Source organism: Rosa chinensis, chromosome 4 (genome assembly GCF_002994745.2).
Source record: "Rosa chinensis cultivar Old Blush chromosome 4, RchiOBHm-V2, whole genome shotgun sequence".
Taxonomy (NCBI): domain Eukaryota; kingdom Viridiplantae; phylum Streptophyta; class Magnoliopsida; order Rosales; family Rosaceae; genus Rosa; species Rosa chinensis.
Genome location: NC_037091.1, coordinates 20,966,466 through 20,990,164, shown reverse-complemented (window position 1 = coordinate 20,990,164; position 23,699 = coordinate 20,966,466). Strand labels below are relative to the sequence as shown.

At 39.6% G+C, this 23,699-nt stretch overlaps 1 protein-coding gene across 2 annotated transcripts; it reads right to left on the bottom strand.

The window, feature by feature from the left end:
- Positions 1 to 7,509: 7,509 nt before the first annotated feature.
- Positions 7,510 to 11,413, bottom strand: LOC112196405 (putative pentatricopeptide repeat-containing protein At3g25970). Of its 2 annotated transcripts, none has more exons than XM_024336748.2 (2): positions 8,973 to 11,413; positions 7,510 to 7,946 (listed from the first exon to the last, which is right to left on the bottom strand). In XM_024336748.2, exon 1 carries the CDS (start codon positions 11,273 to 11,275, stop codon positions 9,176 to 9,178), a length of 2,100 nt encoding a protein of 699 aa, XP_024192516.1. In that variant the 5' UTR covers positions 11,276 to 11,413; the 3' UTR covers positions 7,510 to 7,946; positions 8,973 to 9,175. The 2 variants fall into 2 exon arrangements, with proteins under 2 accessions (XP_024192516.1, XP_040373343.1); XM_040517409.1 differs by lacking the exon at positions 7,510 to 7,946 and adding an exon at positions 7,958 to 8,836.
- Positions 11,414 to 23,699: the final 12,286 nt, after the last annotated feature.

The following is a 23,699-nucleotide window of genomic DNA, read 5'->3' as shown; positions in this document are numbered from 1 at the left end:
CTCCAAACTTAGAGTTTGTAGAGAATTTATGATCGACTACTTACATCATTGTTTCGATCTAATCCAACCCCTCTTGGAATTCAATTTCTTGGAAGCGATTACGCTCAGAAATTCCTAATTTCTTGGAAGTGACTACGCTCAGAAATTTTATTTGTTTTCGTGGTAGCCTTTTTCGCTCCGAAACTAACCCTAATTTCTTGTTCTCTTTTAGGATGAGTAACCTGAACAAATTGGACTTTGCTCCATTGGGAACAACTGGCTCTGGATATCACAGGTGGGTTCGTGATGTCCGCCAGCATCTCAAGGCCGATGGAATCTTAGATACAATTCTCGAGCTTAGCTAGGACGTGCTAACTGTTGAGTAAGCTCAAGCTTTAGAAGCAAATAGAGCAGCCTTAGAGGCAAATAAGGCGAAAGCCATCATCCTAATGACTCGTCATATGGATGATTAGCTCCAGTACGAGTGTATGAATGAAGAAGACCCCAGAAGGCTGTGGGTCTCACTCAAAGAAAGATTTGGCAACGTCCGTGACTCCATGCTTCCTGACCTAGAAGTGAGATGGCATAGCCTTCGCTTCTGTGATTTCAAGTCAGTTCTTGACTACAGCTCGGAAGCACTTCTCATTAAATCCTTCATGGAATTCTGTGGTAAAGAGATCACAAATGCGATGTTGATTGAGAAGACTCTCTCTACTTTCCCCGTCTCTGCATTGATGGTTGCTAAGAACTATCAAATCGATGTTACTGCAAGACGAATCACAAGGTTTCATGAGCTCATTGAAGCTATGAATGTCGCTGAAAAGCATGACAACATCCTTGTGAAGAACTATAATTAGAGATCCATGGGAACAGAACATATTCCGGAATCCAATTATAGTCGCGCCCCAAAGAAAGGGCGCCAAGAGCGAAACCCTAATCTTAGGGATACATTTGGACGTTCTGCTCTATATAATCGCTCTACTTGGGAAGGTAACCGCCAAAATAGACGAACACGGAACCGAAAAGGTCAACGTGGAAAGAGAGAGGGAGGCAACGCCTCTGGCCATGTTGGTGGCGCCACCAACACTAAGAGCCATCTAAATGACGCTTTCAAAGCGCCTCAATCAATGGAGTTTGAGCAAAGAGATGTATGTTCTCGATGTGGAGTGTCTGATCATTGGGCACACATTTGTAGAGCTCGTGAAGAACTTGTCATCGCCTACAAAGCATATTGTGAAGCAAGAGAAGCTCACTATGTGGAACAAGAAGATGAAGAAGATGATCTAGAGTGAAGGGTTAAAGACTACAAATCTGGCTAGGATCAATAGATCGCCTACTCTGTTTAAGTCTTTATTTTCCAAGAGATGTAGGCGATTGTCATATTATTTTTGTAGTAGATGCCTATGGTTTAGTCTTTCTCCAAAGTAGGCGTACTCAATGTAAATGTGATGTCTAGGAAGGTTTTGAGATAAGTGGTAATTAAGCGAGCTTTGCTCCGCCGACATCTCTCTACTCACCTGGTCACATTTGCGTTGGAATTACCGAAAGAAGTTAGACGACTACCATTGTTTTACATTAGCTAGCATTTGGATTAGATTCTCCTAAATGGTTAAGAGACGATGATGTACTCCGTTGGCTTATGAATAAAATTTCGAGTTCTTGTCATTATGACTCCATTTTGATTCATGAGCATGTTACTTTGTGACTACGATGGATGGGCCATCAGTATTAATTCAAGGACATGGAATAGCCCAAGTTCCCCTTGCTAAATGGCACATTGATTATTATCACAGAAACTCTCTACTCTTCTAGGGCAAATTGCACCTATGAATAGCCAACGGATTCCATGAAGAAATGCATGAAGAGAACAAAAAAAATGAGTTCCTTTGCAATACCTCTAATGATTGCGAACAAAGGCGCATCTTAGAGAAGTTTATGTGTCTCTCTAGTGGACTTTATGTCACTATTCAAGCTATTAAATCCAATAAAGTTATGAGAGAAGATCTCTTTGATTTAGGCACATATTGGCTTTGTTACAATAGGATAGATCATCCTAGTCCTGATATGATGATCCGTCTACTGAAGACTTCACACGGACATCTATTCTTTTGAGCAAAACGAAGCAAGAATTTGATGTCGCCATAAATGGCGCCAACCATGAGCATGACGCCATGGTTGTTCCTCCTAGTGGCCATGACGCCATACATGCTAATTTTCATGGCTCCAACGCCATGATGGGAGATGTAGTCACACATTTTGCTTCTAATAGAGCTACAGACGCTCAGGCCCAACCAAAATCCTCATTGGTTGCTTCTAAGGCACCTCGCTCATTTTGCAAAGCATGTTCCTTCGGGAAATTAGGACTGAGACCGTCCTATGCAAAGGATATGAAAATACTCATTCTGTTCTTACATAAAATCCGTAGGGATTCTGTGGACTAGTTCAACCAACTTGCGTTCGTTTAAATATCTCATGATGTTGGTTGACACGCAAACACACTGGTCACGTGTTGTGCCTTTGTCCACTTGTAATGCTGCTTATGCTACACTCCTAGCACATATCATGTGACAATGGGCTCACTCCCCGGATCATCCTATTTAGTCAATTGGATATTGCAATGGGCTTGATGTTGGACATCACATTCCCATGTACACACCCAATTGGTCTCGCGGAAACGACTACGATGGTAGTCCGAACATTGGTAATGCGCACCAATCTTCTTACATCCGCTTGGGGTGATGCGATATCGCATGCAGCTCTGCTAATTCGTCTACGACCTACCGCCACTCAATGTACCTCTGCGTTACAGCTAGTGACTGGGTACACGTCTTTTGTACTTACGCACATTTGAGTGAGCCATTTTTGTGCCAATTGCGCCGCCACAGCGCTCTATGATGGGTCCTTACAGACGAATGGGCAATTACGTTGGATTTGAGACTCCAACAATCGTCCGCCACTTACTGCCCTTGCAAGGCGATCTCTTCACCGCTAGATTTGCGGGTTGTCACTTTGATGAGACAGTCTTCCCATCGTTCTAGGGAGATAAGAGCACAGATGTTCAACAGGAACGACATGAATTGCCGTGGTCTGTCCCCACTATGTCTCATCTTGATCCCTATTAAAGTGACGAGATCACACAAATATGCTGCAAACATGCCTGCAAGGAAGGACGTCCCTACGAGAGGACGTAGCGCCACCCTTCATAGAGGTAGGCATGGCGCCAATGCCAAAGAAAGTGGCACTCTGGCGTTACCGGCCATGGCCCCAGCTAGGATGCGTGGGAGGCCATTGGCACAAACCAATCCTTGAATCATTGACACTCAAAATCCGCCTCATGAGAATCTTCCAGGTTATGGTTATCGTTGGGGGACGCCTCAACGTTAGAACCTATTCCTGAGAATATAGAGCTCTATGAAACTTACACTAGTGTACATGAGACGTGGGATAGAAACTCCATCATAATTGATGATGTAGTTGCGTATTTCGTTGCGCATGAGTTCGTTGAGTCAGATGATATCGAACCACGCTCCGTTGATGAATGAATGCCAACGTAGAGAGTTTTGGCCTAAATGGAAAGATGCGATCCAGGTGAAGATGGATTCTCTAACAAAGAGGAAGGTTTTCGAGCTAGAGATGCCAACACCTCCTAACATAGAACCTGTTGACTAATGGGTCTTCGTTAGAAAGCGTCGTGAGAAAAAGAGATGGTAATCTCGCCTTATGGCGCAAGGCTTCTCACAAAACGCCCTGGAATCGACTACGATGAGACATATTCTCTTGTAATGGATGTCATTGCACTCCACTACCTTGTCAGTTTGGCAGTTTCTGAATAACTGAACATGCAGCTTACAAATGTGGTCACTACATATCTCTATAGGGTCTAGATATGGAATATACATGAAGGTTCATGGCGAACTTCATTTACCCAAGTCAAGAGGTTCTAGACCACGGAGCGAGTTTACAATAAGGTTGAAACGCTCACTAATGTGACTACTTGATTGGGAAGGGATATGCCCACGCGTTTCTATGACAAGTTTCGGATTCTATCGCGGTTCATGTTGGACATGATCTTCATTAGAAGCCCTTAAAGAGTTAAGGGAAACCGCTGAACACTTGAAATCCGTAGTTTGAGATGAAGGATTTTGGGAGAACACGATTATGTCTCAGTTTAGAACTTGAGCATCGTGTCGATAGATGCTTAGGCATTTTGACGAGGTCAAGCCTTCAAGCCCCCCCCATGATCGTCCGTAGTCTTGATCCTGAAAATGATCCTCTTCGTCGAAAGGATGATGACGAAGATGTGCTAGAGGCAGAAGTGCCTTAGTATAATAGGCGCATTATTGTACTTATCCCAATGCACAAGACCGGACATCTCATATGTTGTGAACTTGTTAGATAGATATAGCTCTGCGCCAACGCGACGCCATTGGATTGGTGTAAAAGATATCTTTCGATATTTGAGATGTATGATTGATATGGGCTTGTTCTATCCCTACAAAGAGATGATGGATTCGGACCCATCACACGCCAGGTACGCTGCCAACACTGGCCTGCGTCCACTATCCCCATCCCAAAACGACATGTGTTTTGGAAGGTTTTGTTGACGTTGGGTATCTCTCTGACCCACACAAAGGTCATTCCCAATCAGGTTAAGTGTTCACCATGGGAAAAGACCGTGACATCTTGGAGGTCTACAGGATAGACCCTAGTCGCTATATCTTCGAACAATGCAGAAATCAATGCTCTTCACGAAGTGGTTCGTGAATGTATATGGATTGGATCCATCATTACGCATGTTCGAAGCAATTGTGGTTTGAAGTCTACCACAGATGAGCCTATGAGCATTTAGGATAATGCTGCTTGTTTTGAACAAATGAGGCAAGGCTACATCAAAAGCGACAAAACCAAGCTTAATCAGCGACAACAGGCTCTCCTCGAGATCAAAGTGAATTTGGTTCGATCTGAGGATAGTGAGGCAGACTTGTTTACTAAGTCATTGCCCAAATCCACGTTCGAGAAACATGTGGCAAGAATTGACTTGCAGAAATTATCTGAACTCCCATGATCGTTGTCATCAGGGGGAGGTGCAGACATCAGGGGGAGATGTCTACATGTTCGTCTCGAGTTGTGAAGGGTGTGTTGTGCTCTTTTTCCCCTTCGACTGAGGTTATTTTTGTCCCACTGGGTTTTTGTTACTCGACAAGGTTTTTAACGAGGCAACGAGAGAAGCACCGCGTTTGGACAACACAAGGGGGAGTGTTTAAGGATATCTCTATTTGTGTTTAATCCAAACTCTAGGTTACTTAACCTAGTGGTAATAGGATTTAATTAGAAGGATCTAGAATCCTAATCAATGTAGAATTACTTTCCTTGTATGATTGAGATTCTATGCATTGTAATCCTCTATATAAAGAGGCCCCTATTATCAATGAGAATACACAGCAAATTCCTCTCAATTCTCGTTTCCCTAAAACAATTTCAAAATTTAATTTTCAGTAATGTTCCAAACACCCACATGAAAATATCAAAACATATCCCATTCCATACCATTCTAGAAAGGAAAATAAATTATTTTCCAGTTTTGACATTCCTGCTAACCAAACGGGGCCGTTGGGTATAGAAAGTAGGCCACGGCATTTTCTGACTCCACGCAACACCGGCTCAACTGGCAGTCAGTGTTACGTTGTTCAGATGGACAATTGAAGTTGGTAGTCATTGTTGATCGGATAGACAAGTGAAGAAAAATATGATCACCAAGGGCTTTGAGCTAGGTCTACCACTTGGGAGAAGGTAATCGTTAACTTTGAAAAACAAATTACTCTTACCTTATTTGGTTCGTGGAAATGAATTTGGTTCATTGGTCTTTTCCATGAACATGGGAAATTACACTTCCCACTAATTTCGCTACCAGTGTTTGAGAATGTCGGGAAAGAAATTAGAAAATGTATTTACTTTCCTTTCCAATGTTTGGTTTGTGCAATAACATCAATTTTCCAATGGAATCCTTGTTATCAAAACATATACAATTCAAGATTCAAAAGTTTCTTGGGTGAGGTTGGTAATATAACTTTTAAAATGGTCTTTAGAGTAGACAATTAATGTGCAATTCATGTAGGAAAAGTATGAGAGGATTTAGGCCTCGTTTGGTTCACGGAAAGGAAAGTAATTCCTTTGTCTTTCTCACGGGAAGGGAAACAACAACTTTCCATTCTGATGTTTGGTAACGTAAGGAAAGTTATCTAAAAAGTTGGTAAATAATGTAATAAAAAAATATGTTGTGAGTAATAAATACAAGGAAAGAATGGGGGAAAGTGATTCCTTTAGGGTTTAAAATGAACTATTTCCCCCCTTATTTTCCCTTCAGGAAATGATTTCCTTTCCTTTTGCATCCCAAACGCATGAAATAAACAAGTTTCCTTTCTTGATGCTTACTTTCCGCGAACCAAACGTGGCCATAGGGTGTGGGAGGATCTACTTTCCCCCTATTTCCCCTTCATGTTAGAAAGTTATTCTTTTTCTTGGGCTTGAGCGTGCCAAACATAGAAAAGAATAAAGTTTTCCTTCCCAAGTTTTCCATTCCGCGAACCAAACGAGAGGTTAAGGTAATTTTTAGGTCCCCTATTATTTGAAAAGCAACATAATTTTGTTTAGTCTTAAGATGACTATTTTGGAGCGAGCGTTTTTGGATATTAATCATAATTTTCAGCCTCCGCTTCCATTTTCCGATTAGAGCTATGATCGATATGTATTTTCCAAGCAGTGATAAACGATAAGGTTGCTCTCATCCTCTTCCATTTTCCAATTATTCAATATTTAGCTTGCCTATCGTTTTTCTATGGTTGAGTGATTGTTGTTAGTCTTTAAGATTGTGCACGCTCTGAGTTTCTGTCGTAATTTATCATTAAGACTTTAAGGTGAATATCAATCTCTTGTCTTCGTTCTTTAATTGTGATTTTGGTTATGTAGTTATAATCAAATTTATATCAGTGCTTTTCTGATTGATTGATGTATTCTGGATTGATTTGAGTACCTTTCATTTTTGAAAATTTCAATTTATGTATGAATTCCACTTTTTTATTGCATTATGATTTTGTATCTCCAACTTCTCGATTTGTTAATGCACTTTTTTATTCCACTGAATGTGTTTTGGTGCTGGGCATTTTTCTCTTTTCTTTCTGTCAACGCCAAATTCATTTGTATACATTGTTTTGACTTCCCGGTAAAAAAAAAATTTATTCACACCCCGCTCTTCGCTAATATCAGTGAGATTTGAAACCTTTTACATCCACAATGTGTATTAGGCTAGCGAACCAACATGTCGCGGCTTATCTTCTAATGGAATTAATTTCTTAGAAATTGTAATTATAAATCTACAATGTGTGTTAGGCTAGCTAACTAACATGTCGCGGCTTACCTTCTAATGGAATTAATTTCTTAGAAATTGTAATTATAGAAGTATCTGATTTAAAATTCCAAGAATGACAATTTCTCTATGAATTATATAATATATATCAAGAAGTTGACAGAACTTTAGGAACCAAATCAAAGTGGTCAGCCAAATCTCACTCTTCCATTATTTATGTAGGAATGATGTTCAATGAATACTTCATAGTTTACAAGGCTTCAAGTTCACCAAATTTTGACAGATATAATGACATATCAAGGAGATCATGCATGATAAACACTTAAAACAATGTAAATAGAAAAAACTCTATGCACCAGCCATAGCTTCTGCAGGCTTTGCTTCAACTTTCAAGTTCTGTGAGCTCTCCTTTTCAATTGATAATCTTCTTGACAGTTTTGCAACTGTCTCAGGACTGAACATTTACCTTACACTGCCACCTTCTGCGTTTCCAAATCAATGTGACAAATGTCATGATTCTAGACCATCAACTTGCCTAGAACCATTTTCACAGTCTTAACAGAGCCCGGAAATGACATGTTCGCAAAAGTAAGAATTCAATTTCCTGCAAAACCAAAAACAGACAAAGGCAAATGAAATTGAAAACTCAAAAAGGAATGAAGCCTGCAATATTTCTACAAGTAGTCCTATTTAAATGGAAGACAAGAGGCTAACTGGCAGACCAATTTCCCCTCTCTAATATATTGATATAAGAATTCCCTCTTTGGTGAAAAATGTAAATTACGCCTCCTGGATGGAATTTAAACTCTATATTTCGAGTCCACAAACCTTTCTCCCTCAAATCAATTGGGAATAATTCCCTTGGTCATTTTGCCAAACGCTGCGTGAAATCCTGACCTTGACATGAATTTCTTCAGCATCAGATCATACAGCCTAAAAGTTCTATGGAAACTACAAATCTTTCAACTAATCAACATCAATCAATTCAGTTGAAAGTTCAAAATATTCCAATGGAATCTTATCCTTTATGCTATAGACTTGACTACTATGGTGCCAGAATTGAAGATTGTGGAACCTGTAGTCTACATAGGAAGGAATTGTTTCATGAATTGGTCATACAATCATATGGCATTGCCACCGACATCCGTGTGGCCATTTATTTAGTTATATTTGAGTAAGAGGGAAAGCAATAGGAAGACATAATTTCTAAGAGATAAGGAACACAGAAGCTGTAACCTGTAGATGAAAAAAAGAAAGGAAAAAAAAGGAAAGAACTATGCTGATTTTAAGTATAATCTTTTGACGAGGCTGCTATAGTCTTAGTTGGTGTAAACCATTGCATGTAAACCACATCTTTGACAGGGTGCCTCTTATTGGAGAAGCAGTTTGTATAACTGTGATCTAGCTATTAATCAAACAGCAATAGCAAAACTTCGATCTTACTATGCACAGAAACTTGGATGAGAAAATCCAAAAATTGTTGCAGTTATAAATCTGCAACATAAGAATATCAAAGCTTTTTAAACTAAGAATTGAAGAACCCAAAAGCACAGAGTAAAAGTAAACAATGGAAGGAATAAAATGAAATTGGAAGAGATTTCGAAGTTGCTCCAATTCGAACGGCACATACCTGGAAGAAGACAACTCGAATCTGGAGAAAATTGAGCAAGGGCACAATAGTCGTCTCTCATTGGGCAGAAAGAATTTGAAAGTACTGCCTCACCAGGCATAATTTTAGTACGTAGCTAAATAACCTGTTAAATTGAAGTCCCTCCCCTAAAAGTTGGCCAATGCTACATTTAGCAACTGGGTATTTTTAACTTCCAAACCTCCTCAAGTCCCACTGTCATCTCCCTCACCCAAAGACTGTTTTAGATTAGCAACAATGTCCAGCCTTTTGATTTCCTCCATTAGAATTCCCAATACAAAATATATCTCTTCACACTGAGGGTGTGAATGATCTTCAGCTTTAAATGCATGCACCTCATTGTTGAGTTCTATCCAACTCCAACCAGGGACTTTCCTAACACCCCTTTCCCTCATAAGCTTCTTTACACTAGCTTTAGCATCCCACCTTTTAAGATGTCCATACATGTCAGAAAGAAGAACATAAGTGCAGTGCTCTTCAGGCTCTAGCACTAGCAGATAGTCTGCTACTTGACTTGCTAATTCAATATTGCCACAAGCCCTGCAGGCACCCAGTAAAGTCTTCCACACCATTGCATCAGGTTCAAATGGCATTTCTTCAATCAAGGCTTTTGCCTTATCTATATGCCCAGCGCGCCCATATAGATCTACTGCACAAGCATAATGCTCCATTCGTGGTGCAATTGTGTATTCAGATTTCATAGAATTTAGAAACTTGCATCCTTGTTCAACCAAACCCACGTGGCTACAAGCAGTTAGAATTGCCACAAATGTTATGTGATCAAGTTTCACCTTTTCCTTCTTCATTTGGGAGAAGAGGTCCAGTGCAACATATCCCTGCCCATTTTGTGCATATCCAAAAATAATCGAATTCCAAGTGATTGCGCTATCTTTAGGAGTCTCTTCAAACGATTTTCTAGCATCGTCAATGATCCCGCACTTGGAATACATAGAGATCAAAGAACTAGCTACAAACTCATTGGATTCAAGCCCTGATCTAAGTGTCAAAGCATGAACCTGTTGACCCAGGTTGAGGGTTCCTAAATCTGAGCAAGACCGAAGTACAGCTGAGAAGGCATAATGATCAACCTCCACCTCTCCAAATCTCATATGCCCAAATAATCTCAAGGCATCTTCATTCCACCCATTCTGCGAAAACCCAGTCAAAATGGAGTTCCAAGAAACACGGTCCTTAAACTCCAAGGATTCAAAGATATGTAGTGCTTCCTCCAAGGAATTGTTACATGACTTGAGATACATAGCAATTAACGCATTAGAGATTGGTCCGGATTTTTCTAGTCCCCTTTTTATGACCAGTCCATGAAAGGATCTCCCATGATTCTTGTGTACCTCTTCAGAGTAAGCAGTGATGATGCTAGTATAACTGTAGATATCTGGTTCAAACCCAAGCCTTTGCATGTCCAAGAAGAGTTTGCAAGCAAGTTGTTCTTTTCCGTGAACCAAGTACGCTGCTAGCATGGAATTCCATGTCACCAAATCTCTTTTACCAAAAGAACCATCAAACACTCTTTCGGCCTCTTCTATTGACCCACATTCTGAATAGGAAGTGATTGTGGCATTGCAGACCGTACTTTCACATCCCAGCCCATGTTTAATAATTTTACAATGGATCTGTACCAAGGACTCATAAAACTCAGCATCATCAAGCAATGTCAAAAGTGGAGCAATTGTGCCATCTTCCAGCAGCATACCCTCCTGCTCCATACAATGTAATAGCCAAAACGTCGTGCTGCGATCACCTGCTTGCACGTAACCAGCAATGAGTGCATTCCACGAAACAGAGTTGCGTTGCGGCAATGATTCAAAGATCACATATGCATCCTCGACTCTCCCACATTTCGCGTACATGTCCAAAAGAGCACTTCCAGAATAAACATTACTGGCATAACCTACCTTAACAACCAAGGAATGCACTTGCTGCCCAAGATCGTATCGAAGAGCACAAGCGACACCCTTAAGTATGCTTCCAAATGTATACCCATCAAAATCAAACCCACATCTTCTCATGCTTCTTAGTATCTCCCACGCGGCCTCGAACTCCCCGCAGTTCACATTTCCAGCAATAATCGTGTTCCAAGACACGGTGTCTCTGTGGGGCATTTCGTCGAACACCTGGTGGGCAAGGCACAGGTGTTGACATCTCGCGTACCCGTTTAGGATATTGTTCGCACAGTAAACGTCTGCCAAGGCTCCTAACTTGATTTCCCTGCAGTGGGTTATCGAGACCTTGCGCAAAGCATTCACAAGTGAATGGAATACCCTCATTCATGAAGGGCCGTTTTTCCCTAAGACAATGAAACCATTTTCTTTTTTAGAAACACCCACAGCTGACCAAACAAGTGAAACCTGTCAAACTGGGTTTTGAGGCACCAAAAGAAAACAATTCTCTACTATGTTTTTCCGTGAACCAAACCAAGTCTAAGAGTAATAACTGTCTTCTTATAGTCAAAATATTTTTATAAATAACAAAAAGAGGAATCACATGTAGCTATGAATGAACGAACCAAATCTATCAAATTTGAACCGTTCATACTTATAATCTTAAGTCGTCGTTTTGAATGTCTTAACGATAAGCAATTTGGCTGAAAATTTGCAGACGTGATCTACACATTCGGACCTAAAATCTGAACGGTTAAGATGTTAAAATATGATTGAAAAGTTGGTCTAATACCTTATCCCTAGAAAAGACCAAAAAAAAGGATCCATCACTAGAAGGGCCTATATATATATATATATATATATATATATATATATATATATATATATATATATATATATATATATATATATATATATATATATATATACGGACGGGTTCTAGAGAGGACGTCTGCACTTTCGCTAAAGTGCGGACGGTGCTGCTACAGCAGCTTTCAGGGGGCGACGGGGCTTGCTAGACGGAGGCCAGAGGTCAGACGGACCGGTCTGTAGTCGGTAGAGTCGTCGTCGGACTTGGTTGCCGCGCTGCCTAGAAACCTGCAGTTGCAGGTGAGGTCGTTGCCCAGAAACCTGCAACCTCGACCTCCTCCGACCTCGATCGCTGCCCAGAAGCATTCTGGGATACCTCTGGCCTCTGTCCGGCAAGTCTCGCCGCCCCGGGCCGCCTGAAAGCTGCTGCAGCAGCGCCGTCCGCACTTTAACGAAAGTGCGGACGTCCTCTCTAGAACCTGCCCGTATATATATATATATATATATATATATATATATATATATATATTCCCCCACTTTCTAGCCATATTTTCACATCTTAACCGTTTAGTTTTTAGGTCATAATGTATAGATCACCTCTGCAAAATTTCAGCCAATTTGGTGATCGTTAAGGCATCCAAAACTGCAATTTACCATTATAAATACGAACGGTTCCGGTTCGACAGATTCTGCCCGTTCGTGTAAATTGCAATTTTGGATACCTTAACGATCACCAAATTGGCTGAAAATTTGCAGAGGTGATCTATACATTAAGACCTAAAAACTGAACGGTTAAGATGTAAAAATGTGGCCGGAAAGTGGTCGAAAACAGGAAATCCGTACCGAAATTTCGGTACGGATATCCGCACCTGAGAAATATCATATAATATATATATATATATATATATATATATATCATTAAGGCATTGATAACTGTCTTAAAGCTAATACGGTTCAGGTTGACAGGTTCAGTTCGTCCATTGGTTTACGCTAGTTAGATACCTTAACGATCATCAATTTTGCTAAAAATTTGCAGAGATGATCTATACATTAGCACCTAAAAACTGAACGGTCGAGATGTGGATATGCGACCGAAAAGTGACCCAAAACTCGAATTTCACACTTTAATTTCAAAGCGAAGCTCAGCTCTGGATAAAAAAAAAAAAAATATATATATATATATATATATATATATATATGGGAAGGATCTGAAGCGGACGTCCGCAGCCCAGAAAAAGTATGGACGTCGATGCAGCAGGAGCTTTCAGGCGGCGACTGCAGCTCGGGGTTGGCCGGATGGAGTTCGGAGGCCTCCCAGACCTCTTCTAGGCAGAAATCGAGGTCGGAGGAGGTTGGGGTTGCAGGTTTCTGGGCTTCCATGGTTTCCGGCGAGCTTCCCTGTACACTGCCGAGTTTCCAATCACCTTCGCCTTCACCGCTTGATCGAGGCTGTCTGGGATGTCCAGAGGGTGCGTCTGGCACCCGCAGCGCAGAGATCGCAGCCTTCCCGACGCCGGAGGAGGGACGTCCGCACTTTTTCTGGGTTGCGGACGTCCTCTTCAGAATCTTCCCATATATATATAGCAAGGTTCCAAAGAGGACGTCCTTGCTATAGTTAAATTGCGGATGGGTCAAGCACAGCCGTTCATTGCTTTAAATGAAAAGCAACAGCTCAGATCGATCTCTTCCACAATTGAAACCATCGTGGGTCGAAGTACAAAGACAAAGAGGAACTGTAGACTCTCCACTTCGATGAAACCGAAGTCTCTGGTTCTTTTTCTCCACCCAAAATCCAAAAACCCATCGCTCGTCGAAGTAGAAAACCAAATATAGACTGTAGACTCTCCACTTTGGTTGCATCAAAGTCTCGTTCTCCACTCTGATGAGTCTCTTCTCACCCAAAACCATTAACTTTTGCCGGAGTGATTCCACCGGCGATCCCCGATATCAGTCCCCGCCGAACCTCATCATCTCCTTAGTCCTCCTCACTACTGGCGTTTGGGTTCGACGATGAAGCGGTCAACGGAGCTCATCACCGGTGAAGACCCCGATGAAGATCCCGAAGTCACCATTAAAGGTAAAGCTTTGAGTTTGAAGATTTGGCATTTTTCAGATTTCAGATTTCAGGTTTCAGATTTCAAATTTCAAATTTCAGATTTCAGATTTCAGATTTTGAGGGTTATGGATTTTGTGGTGTGTGTGATTTTTCAGGTTTTGGATTTGCAAGATGATTTCAGGTTGGCTATTGGCTTGATTAATCAGCTTCTGTGGTGGTTTCGATATTGTTGAGAAATTGTTACTGTTATTGGTGATTTAGCTTCCATGAATTTTGTGATGTGTTTGATTCTTCAAGCTTTGGATGCACCGGCAATGAGTGACGATTTCTATCTAAGTCAGGTGGATTGGTTGCTGCATTATGTATTGTCTGTGGGGTAGGAAAACTGTGTTTATTTGTGGAGTGCTTGTATTGACATCTTAGCTTTAGGAAATCAATGTATAGAACATGTGAATGTAATGTGAATTTTCTGGAATCACAGAGCTTTGCTCTTGCTATGCTGGAGAAGGTGTCATTTGTTGTACTTTACAGTATTATAGAAGGAATGAAATGGCTTTAGTCTTTGTATATTGTATCTGATTGAGAAAGGTTGGTTGTATCGCCTTTGCTTTGGAAGCATTTTGTTTTGTTGGTTGTGGTTGTTGTCTACTTTGGCAACAGAATTGAACTTCTTGTGATTTATTGGAACATATTAAGTCATTTTGTTCCAGATTGGAACATTTTGAGATTTATTGAACTTCTGATTTGAACTTCTTGTGATTTATTGCATATTAAGTCATTTTGCTCTAGATTTGAACTTTTGATGCCATGGTTTTGAGTCTAACATTGCATATTAAGTCATTTTGCTCCACATTTTGCTCCACATTTTGGGTCTAACATTGCATATTAAGTCACTTTGCTCCACATTTTGCTCCAGATTTTGAGTCTAACACAATATATTAAGTCATTTTGCTCCAGATTGGAACATTTTGAGTCTAATATTGCATATTAAGTCATTCCACTCCTCATTTTCTGGAATCATTACAAATCAGCAACAATTGAGTATCCACAATTTAAACCATTACATAGTGAATTGACCTCACTCTGCCATATAACCTTGAAATGATCCAAAATGTCTTCCAAAACCAGCAGAATCAAAGAGACCACAAAATCATCTTGCCATAAACTGATCAATGCATCCAAAACCTGCAGAATCAAACATACCACAAATCCAGAAGTTGTCATGGTACAAATAAAAACAAAGGAAGTTGATAAAACCAGAAACTGGACTTAAGTGCATAGTCAGGCATAGAAGGTACATTGATCAATCAACAAAGTAGCTAGTCTCTAAGCCAACAGATAAAAAGAACTTTGGAATAAAAAGTTACTATTTCACAATTTCTCTGAAAAAAGCATGAAGATTTGCTGACAAATATCAAATGGATTTTGAGTAGGCAAATGGGAGGACCTTGATGCTTCATTTTGCTGCATCTTATGTATTACAATTGAGCACCTTTTGCCTTTCACAGTAGTTATGAATAATTGTACAAACAGACCACAAAATCTTCAAATCTCCTTATCAGTGCATCCAAAACCTGCCATATCAAATAGACCACAAACCTACTGCCATATCAAATAACCATCAAAATCATATCAGCCAAAACAAAAACAAAAAAGCATCCAAATTGTAATAGTTGCAACCAACTGGACCTTCAGTTGATTGCATTATCAGTAAGTACATGCATCTAATGACAACCATAACCAAAATTAGCAAAATCCATTCAAGAACTTGTCATTTGGCCGAAGGAAGAGCAAAAGACGGTGAAAAACATCACTCAATTTTTGTCATGAATCTCTAAATCGCCGGTCTGTTTGGTACTCGGATGAAAAATCAACCTAGGTGAATGCATTTTTGACTTTAAATAACTATAAGAAGAAAGTCTAAAAATTCAGGTCAACAGTGATAATTTTTCCTTTTCCTCTTTACTGTTGGCAGCTTATAGTTATGACATATATTATGTTACATGTTCTATTCCATTACATATTATTAAGTAAAATAGAGTTGTAAATATGTTGTGTGCCAATTTGCACAACAAGGATCCAGAAATAAAAGAAAAGAAACCCCATGATAAAGGAATCGAAGTATCAGAAACTATATGAAGGATGTAGTAGCTCTAAAAACTCTATAAAACTATATATATGAAGCACACATAAGATCAACATGTTAAAACCATAGATTCCTTGCATATCTCTTCCTCAGATCAAGATTCAGTAACAACAACCAAATCTCCTCCATTAATTGATTTATCTCCAGCTTGATATTGCTATTGTTAAGGATCTGTTATGGCTAGAGTTTAGCATCAGTTACAAGGCTAGGATTGAGCAGCTTGTTAATTGTTGTAATTACAATTGAATGTTTTCTGTAAATATAATCTTGTATACTGCTATATATTGTATAGAATGCATTTACACAAATCAATGAAAATCACTTTCTTCACAACAAAAGAAAGAAAAATCGTCTGCCATATAAACTGATCAGTGCATCCAAACTCAAAACCAACCAACAAATGCTATTTCTGAACAAATCAAACACAAGCACTGTAGCTATTTCTCAACAAACTCAAAACCAATCACAATAACTATTTCTCAACAAATCAAACACACCACAAAATCCATATCCCTTAAACTAACCAAATCAGATGCAAAATCTAAAAAATACCAAATACAAAAAACTCAAAGCTTACCTTAGTGAGCATGTTTTCTTGCAGTGAACTGATCTGTTTGAGACATTATTCTGCCAAATAAGATGATGAACAACTATCCTCATCCATACTAGTGTTACTCGAATCCCCATCTTCATCAATAGCAGGTCTACATAAATAAGCAAAAATAAAGTGATAAATATCAATCGATAAAAACGTTGCCATAAACAATAAATCAAACACAGATTTCTTACCTTCCATGAAGTGTTGGATAATTTCTTTTGTCATGTGATTGACCAAATAGTCCACATCCATGGCATTGCCTACCTTGACTGGATTTTACCTTAACTTTCCTCTTCTCTTTTCCTTTCTTCAACCTTCTCCCACACCCTTTTGCTCTCACTTGATCTGGTTCATTAAAAACATGCTGAATCGTAGCAGTCTTGGTCTCGGTCTCCAAACCTACTGCACTTTGTCCACTTTCATTACTAATTAATTGTTTGATATTCTCCAAAAAAAGTATCCAATGCTTCCATAAAGAGCTGGGTAGCCTCATCACTCACCATAACCTTATCAATTGCATATGTAGCATGCTGGAATAGTTTAGTCCTCCTTGCAAGTAAAGCTTTGTTATCTTTTATCTCCATTCCATTAGAATCTAACATAACTCTCTGTCTTGCAGCTTTAGTCCATCTCTTCAAGATGTATTGAATAGGCAATTTATCAACATCTTGGATCTTAATCAAATATGACAAAACAGGCCGACCTGGGAGCCCTTCACTATCAAACTTTCTACAGCTGTATGATGCAAAATCAGATTTCTTTTCATAAGTAAGTTCACGAGACTTACAAGTATCAATGTTTTTTCATATAACCTTAAACTGTTCTTGAGTGACATTTTCAAACACAAGTTCAAGTTTATATTTGAAGCTCTCTCTCAATTGTTCTTGAACTTAATAAAATAGTTTACGTGTATAAACCTTGGCCATGTGATCTTGTATGTCAAGGGCATGATAGTTTTTGCCTTCTCATCAATATTAATATGATCCTCCTCTAACTCAGAATGGCGTTAGTGAAGAAGTCCCCTCTTAAACTGAACCATAAATTCCACTTAGAAATATAATTCTTGAAGAAAGAATGTTGACTCTCTGCTCTTTAACTACTTGACATTCCAGCTGAGAAAACATGATTGACATATGCTGGTATCCATGATGAACGAATTTCGTAAATACTTTCCAGCCACTTGTAATCACTCAACCCCACTTTTCTCAATAATTTCAATCCATCTTGAGTCAAACTCCACTCTACTACTTGAATTCCATATGCAGCCATGAAAGTCTTGGTAGGAATCCCGATATTTAATCGCATCTAGCTTCTCAAAAAATTTATTAAGAATGTGCCAACTGCAATACCTATGAAATGTTTGTGGGAGTGCTTCTGAAATGGCTTTAGTCATAGCAGGATCTTGGTCAGTAATGATCATCTTGGGGGCATTTTCTGGTGCATGTCCCGGCATAGCATTTAGAAATTCCTTGAATAACCAAACAAAAGTATCGGCTGTCTCTTCATTCAAGAATGCACAAGCAAAGATGCTTGTCTGCCCATGATTGTTAACACCAGTGAATGGTGCAAAAATCATTCCATACCGATTTGTGTTGTATGTAGTATCAAAGATAACTACATCTCCATAAAAGCTGTAAGCTCGTCTTGAAATTGAGTCAGCCCAAAAGCACTGTGTTACTCTGTTTTCCTCATCTAACTCCATTGTATAGACAAAAGAAGAATCTTTTTCTTTCGCATTTTGAAAATGCATGTACAGTAGATCTCCATCATGCCCCTTCTTCTCTTCACGACAAGTTCTCCCATAATTATACAGATCACGCTGTATAAAACTAATATTTTGAATGTCACCTGCCTAAACACCAAAGAATTCAAACTGTTTATGTTTCTCCAGATTCACCAAGCTTAGTTGCTGTGATAGAACTGTGTTAACTTCTGAAACACAACGGTGAGGTCTCAACAAATGTACTCTAGGCGGGCTTGTTAATGGATGGTTGTGACCCTCGACAAATACAGAGATTGTATATCTTCCAGACTCCTTCTTTCTCACAACTGCAATTCTTGCTTTACAACCCACTTTTGGTAATCCTCTCTTACGTTTTTCTCCTTGAACTTTGGAATCTCCTGGCTTATAACAAACATACTCCTTCCTCATAAGTTGGGTCGCACTAGAATGACTTCTAATACTAAACCCTGCTTCTTTCGCATATCTATTGTAGAAAGCAGCAACATCATCTATTGTTTCAAACTCTTGATATAATTTAGGCATCAACTCTACCTTTACTTGAGGAATATAAACTTGATCATCCCCTGACTCCATTTATTTGAAAATGAAAAGCACACATAATATCAACAATCAAAACAAAAAAGAAACCCAAAAACAAAAAGAAGAAAAGTCCCAAATATGGGAAAAAAAAACCCTAAATTTTGTAATTGGAAATCAAACAAATCAGAAAAGAGAGATAATTCATACTCTAGAGGTGTTTCTCTGCTTCCAAGTCTCCAACTTTTGGCGCGAAAACTCCAAGGGATGTCAGGACCTTTTTTTTTTTTTTGGACTTTGTCAAGGGGAACCCAAAGGCTTCCTAGGCCCAAGATAAACCCCTTTGGCACATGTGAAATGCTCCAACTGTGCATTGCAGCACAGTGCCTGGCCACTTTGACAGCTTCGGGGTTCAAACCTAGGATGGGGAGCACACCCAACTAGGCAAGAACCACTAGGCCACTTGCAGTGGTTAGGGATGTCAGGACCATAGGAGAGCTACAATTTTCATGACAGAAAGGAAAAAAGAAAGCTTTGGTTGCAACAATCGTGCAACCTGAGATGAGTTTCTAGTATTTGGAGATGAGAAGACCTGGATTTTGGGTGGAGAAAGAGAACCAGAGACTTCAGTTTCATCGAAGTGGAGAGTCTATAGTTCTTCTTTGTCTTTGTACTTCGACCCGCAATGGTTTCAATTGTAGAAGAGATCGATCTGAGCCATTGCTTTTCATTTAAAGCAATGGACGGTTATGCTTGACCCATCCGCGATTTAACTATAGCAAGGACGTCCTCTTTGTGTGTGTGTGTGTGTATATATGTATACACACACACACACATATATACATAAACTGACCCTAAACTCCAACCTCACACGTTAATTTCAGAGTGAGACCTCACTCTGAATAGGATATGTGTGTGTGTGTGTATTGATGCAGGAAGCCGTAAGAAACATAGAGAAATTACGGATGTAGAATCCACTAGCAATTACGGCACAGCCGTAAGAAACATAGAGAAACTTCTCTAATATTTGGTTTTTTTTATTGATAACTTGAATGAAAATTACAATCTAAGAGGTGCCTTATATAGGGCACATAGTATAAACCTAATGCAACTAGAAAACAAAAAGAACAATTTATTATAGACTAAAACTAGGAAACCTAATTACACCTCATTAAATAAAAATCGGAAATAGAATCCTAGATACTAAAAAATATTACGCAAACATGTAATTGGAATCCCAACCAAGATTTTGTTCGAAAATCCCGATATATCCAAAAGAGTAATTTATGATTAATTTTATCATTAAGAAGCCTATTTAGATACCAATTTCCAATATTCAAATCATTCTTCTTAATGTAGAGACTAGGCCTCGTCAACGGGCCGGGGCGGGCCAGGCCGGGCCTTGTTACATTTTTAAATAATGGCGGGCCGGGCCGGGCTTTATTGTAAATCAAAAGATCCAAGCCCGTCTATATATAGAGAGCCTTGCGGGCTTTATTTATAAATAAATATTTAAAGACACTAATATTTTTTTTTTTAATCAAGCTTTGAAAATTCATTGGATAATGATCAAATACAACCAAACGGAACAAATCTATATCGTACCAAAAAAAATCTATATTTATATATAGACACTAATTTATTTATAAATAAATTTTTGAAGACACTAATTTTTTATAAATCTATATTTATATATCATACACTCCAAAGAGCAACCTCTAGCAATTCAAAGAAAATAGGAAAACCGACCGTTAGATGTGATTATTACAATAAATTATACGTGTGGTTAAAAATTTAGTCAATTTCACCATAGTTTCAAACCCAATCGGATTAGTTAACCGTAATCACTTGCATGTTTTCTTGGTTGACCGATGGTGTGATGACTGCAAAACTTGCTTATTTTTTTACATCACGTTTGTAAATATTTCATCGATGGATGTGTGTGGACCTAAAATAAAAATTTCAGGATTCACACAAAACATGAGGCGTCTCCGAGCTTCTCGGAGCGACCTTGGTTTTCGAAACCTAGGTTTCAAACTGGCGGCGGCGATCTTCCCTCAGGCAAGGCTATCTTTCCTCAGGCAAGGCGACGATCGTGGAGCGACAAGATGCGGTGGTGCGGAGCGGGGCCTCGGCGTTGATCGTGAGTGGCGGCGCGAGGTTTCTGGGTTGGAGGCCTTGCTGACTGTGTTTTTTGCTGGGTTAGATCCGGTCTTCGAGCACCGTGTAGCATCGACGGAGGTGGTTGTCGGCTCTGATCGCAGCAGTAGACGAGGCTGGTGGCTGGACTGTGTAGACTGGTGCTTCGATCTGGGCATCGTCGTTCTGAGACGTCGATCGAAGTTGTTCTTTGAGGGCGGTGGTTTTGAGGCGGTGGCTCACGACGATCTCCAGCTTGTTGTGTTCACCCAGACATCGGTGGACGGTTTGATGATGTGGGCAGGAAGGCAACCGGAACTGGCAGTGGTGGAGGCAGAGTGGCAGAAGAGGATGGACTGGAATGTTTCTCCCTTGTGGGCTTGGGTTTTGGTCTGGGTCTCTAGGCCTGAGCTCAACTTTTGGCTGATGGGGCAGAAGACCAAAACCTCCAAGAAGGAGAAAGTGAAGAGGGTATCTACTGGTATGAGCTCCATCTCGAAAGGGAAGGAGCTTGTTATTTACTAATTCATTTATGTTGGGTATGAGCCTATGTGAGTGGGGACAAGCTTCTATGAGTCTTCTATGACGTTTCTAGTTGCTAGTTTGTACCACAATTGCGTGATTGGCAAGCTAGGGTTAGTTGAATGAGTCTTTCCGTAGGAGGCGAAGCTTGGTCATTCTTGGATAGGCTCTCTTAATTGTGAGCTTCCCAATTATGTTAATTAGTTTGCTTTAGCTTGGATAGGTTTTACCGGATTTTCTTGCTGAATTCTTATGTAAGTTTTGTAAGCTATGGCCTATTGGCTGTTGATTATTGAATATCAATCAACTTCTATTAAAAAAAAAAAAAGATAAAAATTTCAATTTTTAATTACAAATACGCTAGCCTATACTAATTTGCCTCCTAAAGTTGTATGACTTATATATTGCATTTAAATTGTTGAGGTCCATTCTAAAGCAACCATGAAGTGGAAGATAAATTTGGAGAAACCAACCGCTCAATGGAGAGATTGTAATGTTTTATGGTGGTTGTAAAAAATCCAGCCAATTTAGTTCTCGTTTCGAATTCGATCAACTAGGTCAAACTTAGTTACTCTTATAAACCTATATTTATATATTATACACTTCAAAGAGTAACCTCTATAAATTCAAATAAAATGAAAAAACCGACCGGTGGATGTGATTATTACAATAATTTATGAGTGTAAAAAATTTAGCCAATTTCACCATATTTTCGAATCAGCTCGAATCGATCAACCGTTGTCACTTATATGTTTTCTTGGTTGACCGATGACATGACGACCGCGAAACGTGCTTATTTTTTCACATCAAGTATGTAAATGTTCCATCAATGGATGTGTGTGGACATAAGATAAAAATTTCAATTTTAATTACAAATACGTTGGCCTATACCAATTTGCCTCCTAAAGTTGTATGACTTATACATTGCATTTAAATTGTTGAGGTTCATTCTAAAGCAACCATGAAGTGGAAAATGAATTCGGAGAAACCAACCGCTCGATGGAGAGATTGTAATGTTTTATGGTGGTGTTTGAACCCAAAATAACATTTTTTCCCGATAAGGGGGACTCGAAGAAATCCGGGCCAATATCCGTGGCCCAAGCTATTTATTTGCGATAAGTTCGGAATATATTGTTTAGAGGCAAAATAAAGCCTATTTGGAGATCAAGTAATCTTAAGACAAATCGTGATCTTATTGATTTACTAGTAATTATCAAGATATTTGATAATTAATGGTGGTTTACTTGGCTACGAGGACGGAGCATATTTGACAAAAGATCTTGCATTAAGTACCAATATATGTGCAATTAAGGAGTATGCAATGGACGTGAACAGTTTGAGAAGGAGTCAACCACCTTAATTGCAATAATCAAAGAGTATATATGATTGCTAGGTGGTGGGCCAACTGAGGAATATATACATACAAGCTGCATGACTCAAGGCCAATACGTGGCTATTTCACACATATATACATGCATGGAAGATTAATTAAGGGAGGCAGCATCCTTAATTGCATGAATAAAAGATATATGCATATCCAAGAGTTTAATTGTGTGTGCCACTAAGCTACGGAATGCTCGCGAAGGCAATTAACCTCTGCCTATATTCCAGCCATGTACAGAGTATTATACGATAGTTATCAAAACTATTAAGAGTTTTGATTTGATTCAAGACCAATAACTGTGGCCTAAAATATAGTATTTCATTCCTATTTGGAAGGAGAATCTACGGGCAGCCTATATATAGAGGCTAAAGACGATACAGAAAAGGACCTCGCTCAAATCAACTAATCCCAGGGATTACAAAGCCTCCCCGGAGCAAACCTTCAACCTCGTTGAAACCCGGCGACCGTGCTTCCAGTCCTAGTCTCCTCGCGAGCCGACTGTCAGTACTACTGCCACCGATACAACCAGCAAAGCAAGGGTAATGCCCTCGCAACCCAGCGAAGCTAAAGTCACGCTTTAGCAAAACCCGTGCTTTCTCACAACTTCCCAGTGATTGCTCTGCTTAGTCTACGACACTAAGTATCGATACGGTGAACGCGAAGAGATCACACCCAAAGTCCTTATCAGTAAGGCAGAAGTCCTTTTCCGAAAGACTAGAGAAGAACCCTGTGACGAGGTTGGTGCTCTCCTCATCCACAGCGCTTGAAGAAGAAGTCAGGTCAAGGGACTACCCCGACGACTGCACCCCGCGGTGCTGGCACGCCTACGCAATCACTCGCTCAAAAGAGACAGTTTGCACCCCTACCGGATTTTCGCGTCAAACATTTTGGCACGC

Coding starts and splice junctions, on each gene's coding strand:
- LOC112196405 (XM_024336748.2), bottom strand. CDS start 11,275: ATGAGGGTATTCCATTCACTTGTGAATGCTTTGCGCAAGGTCTCGATA.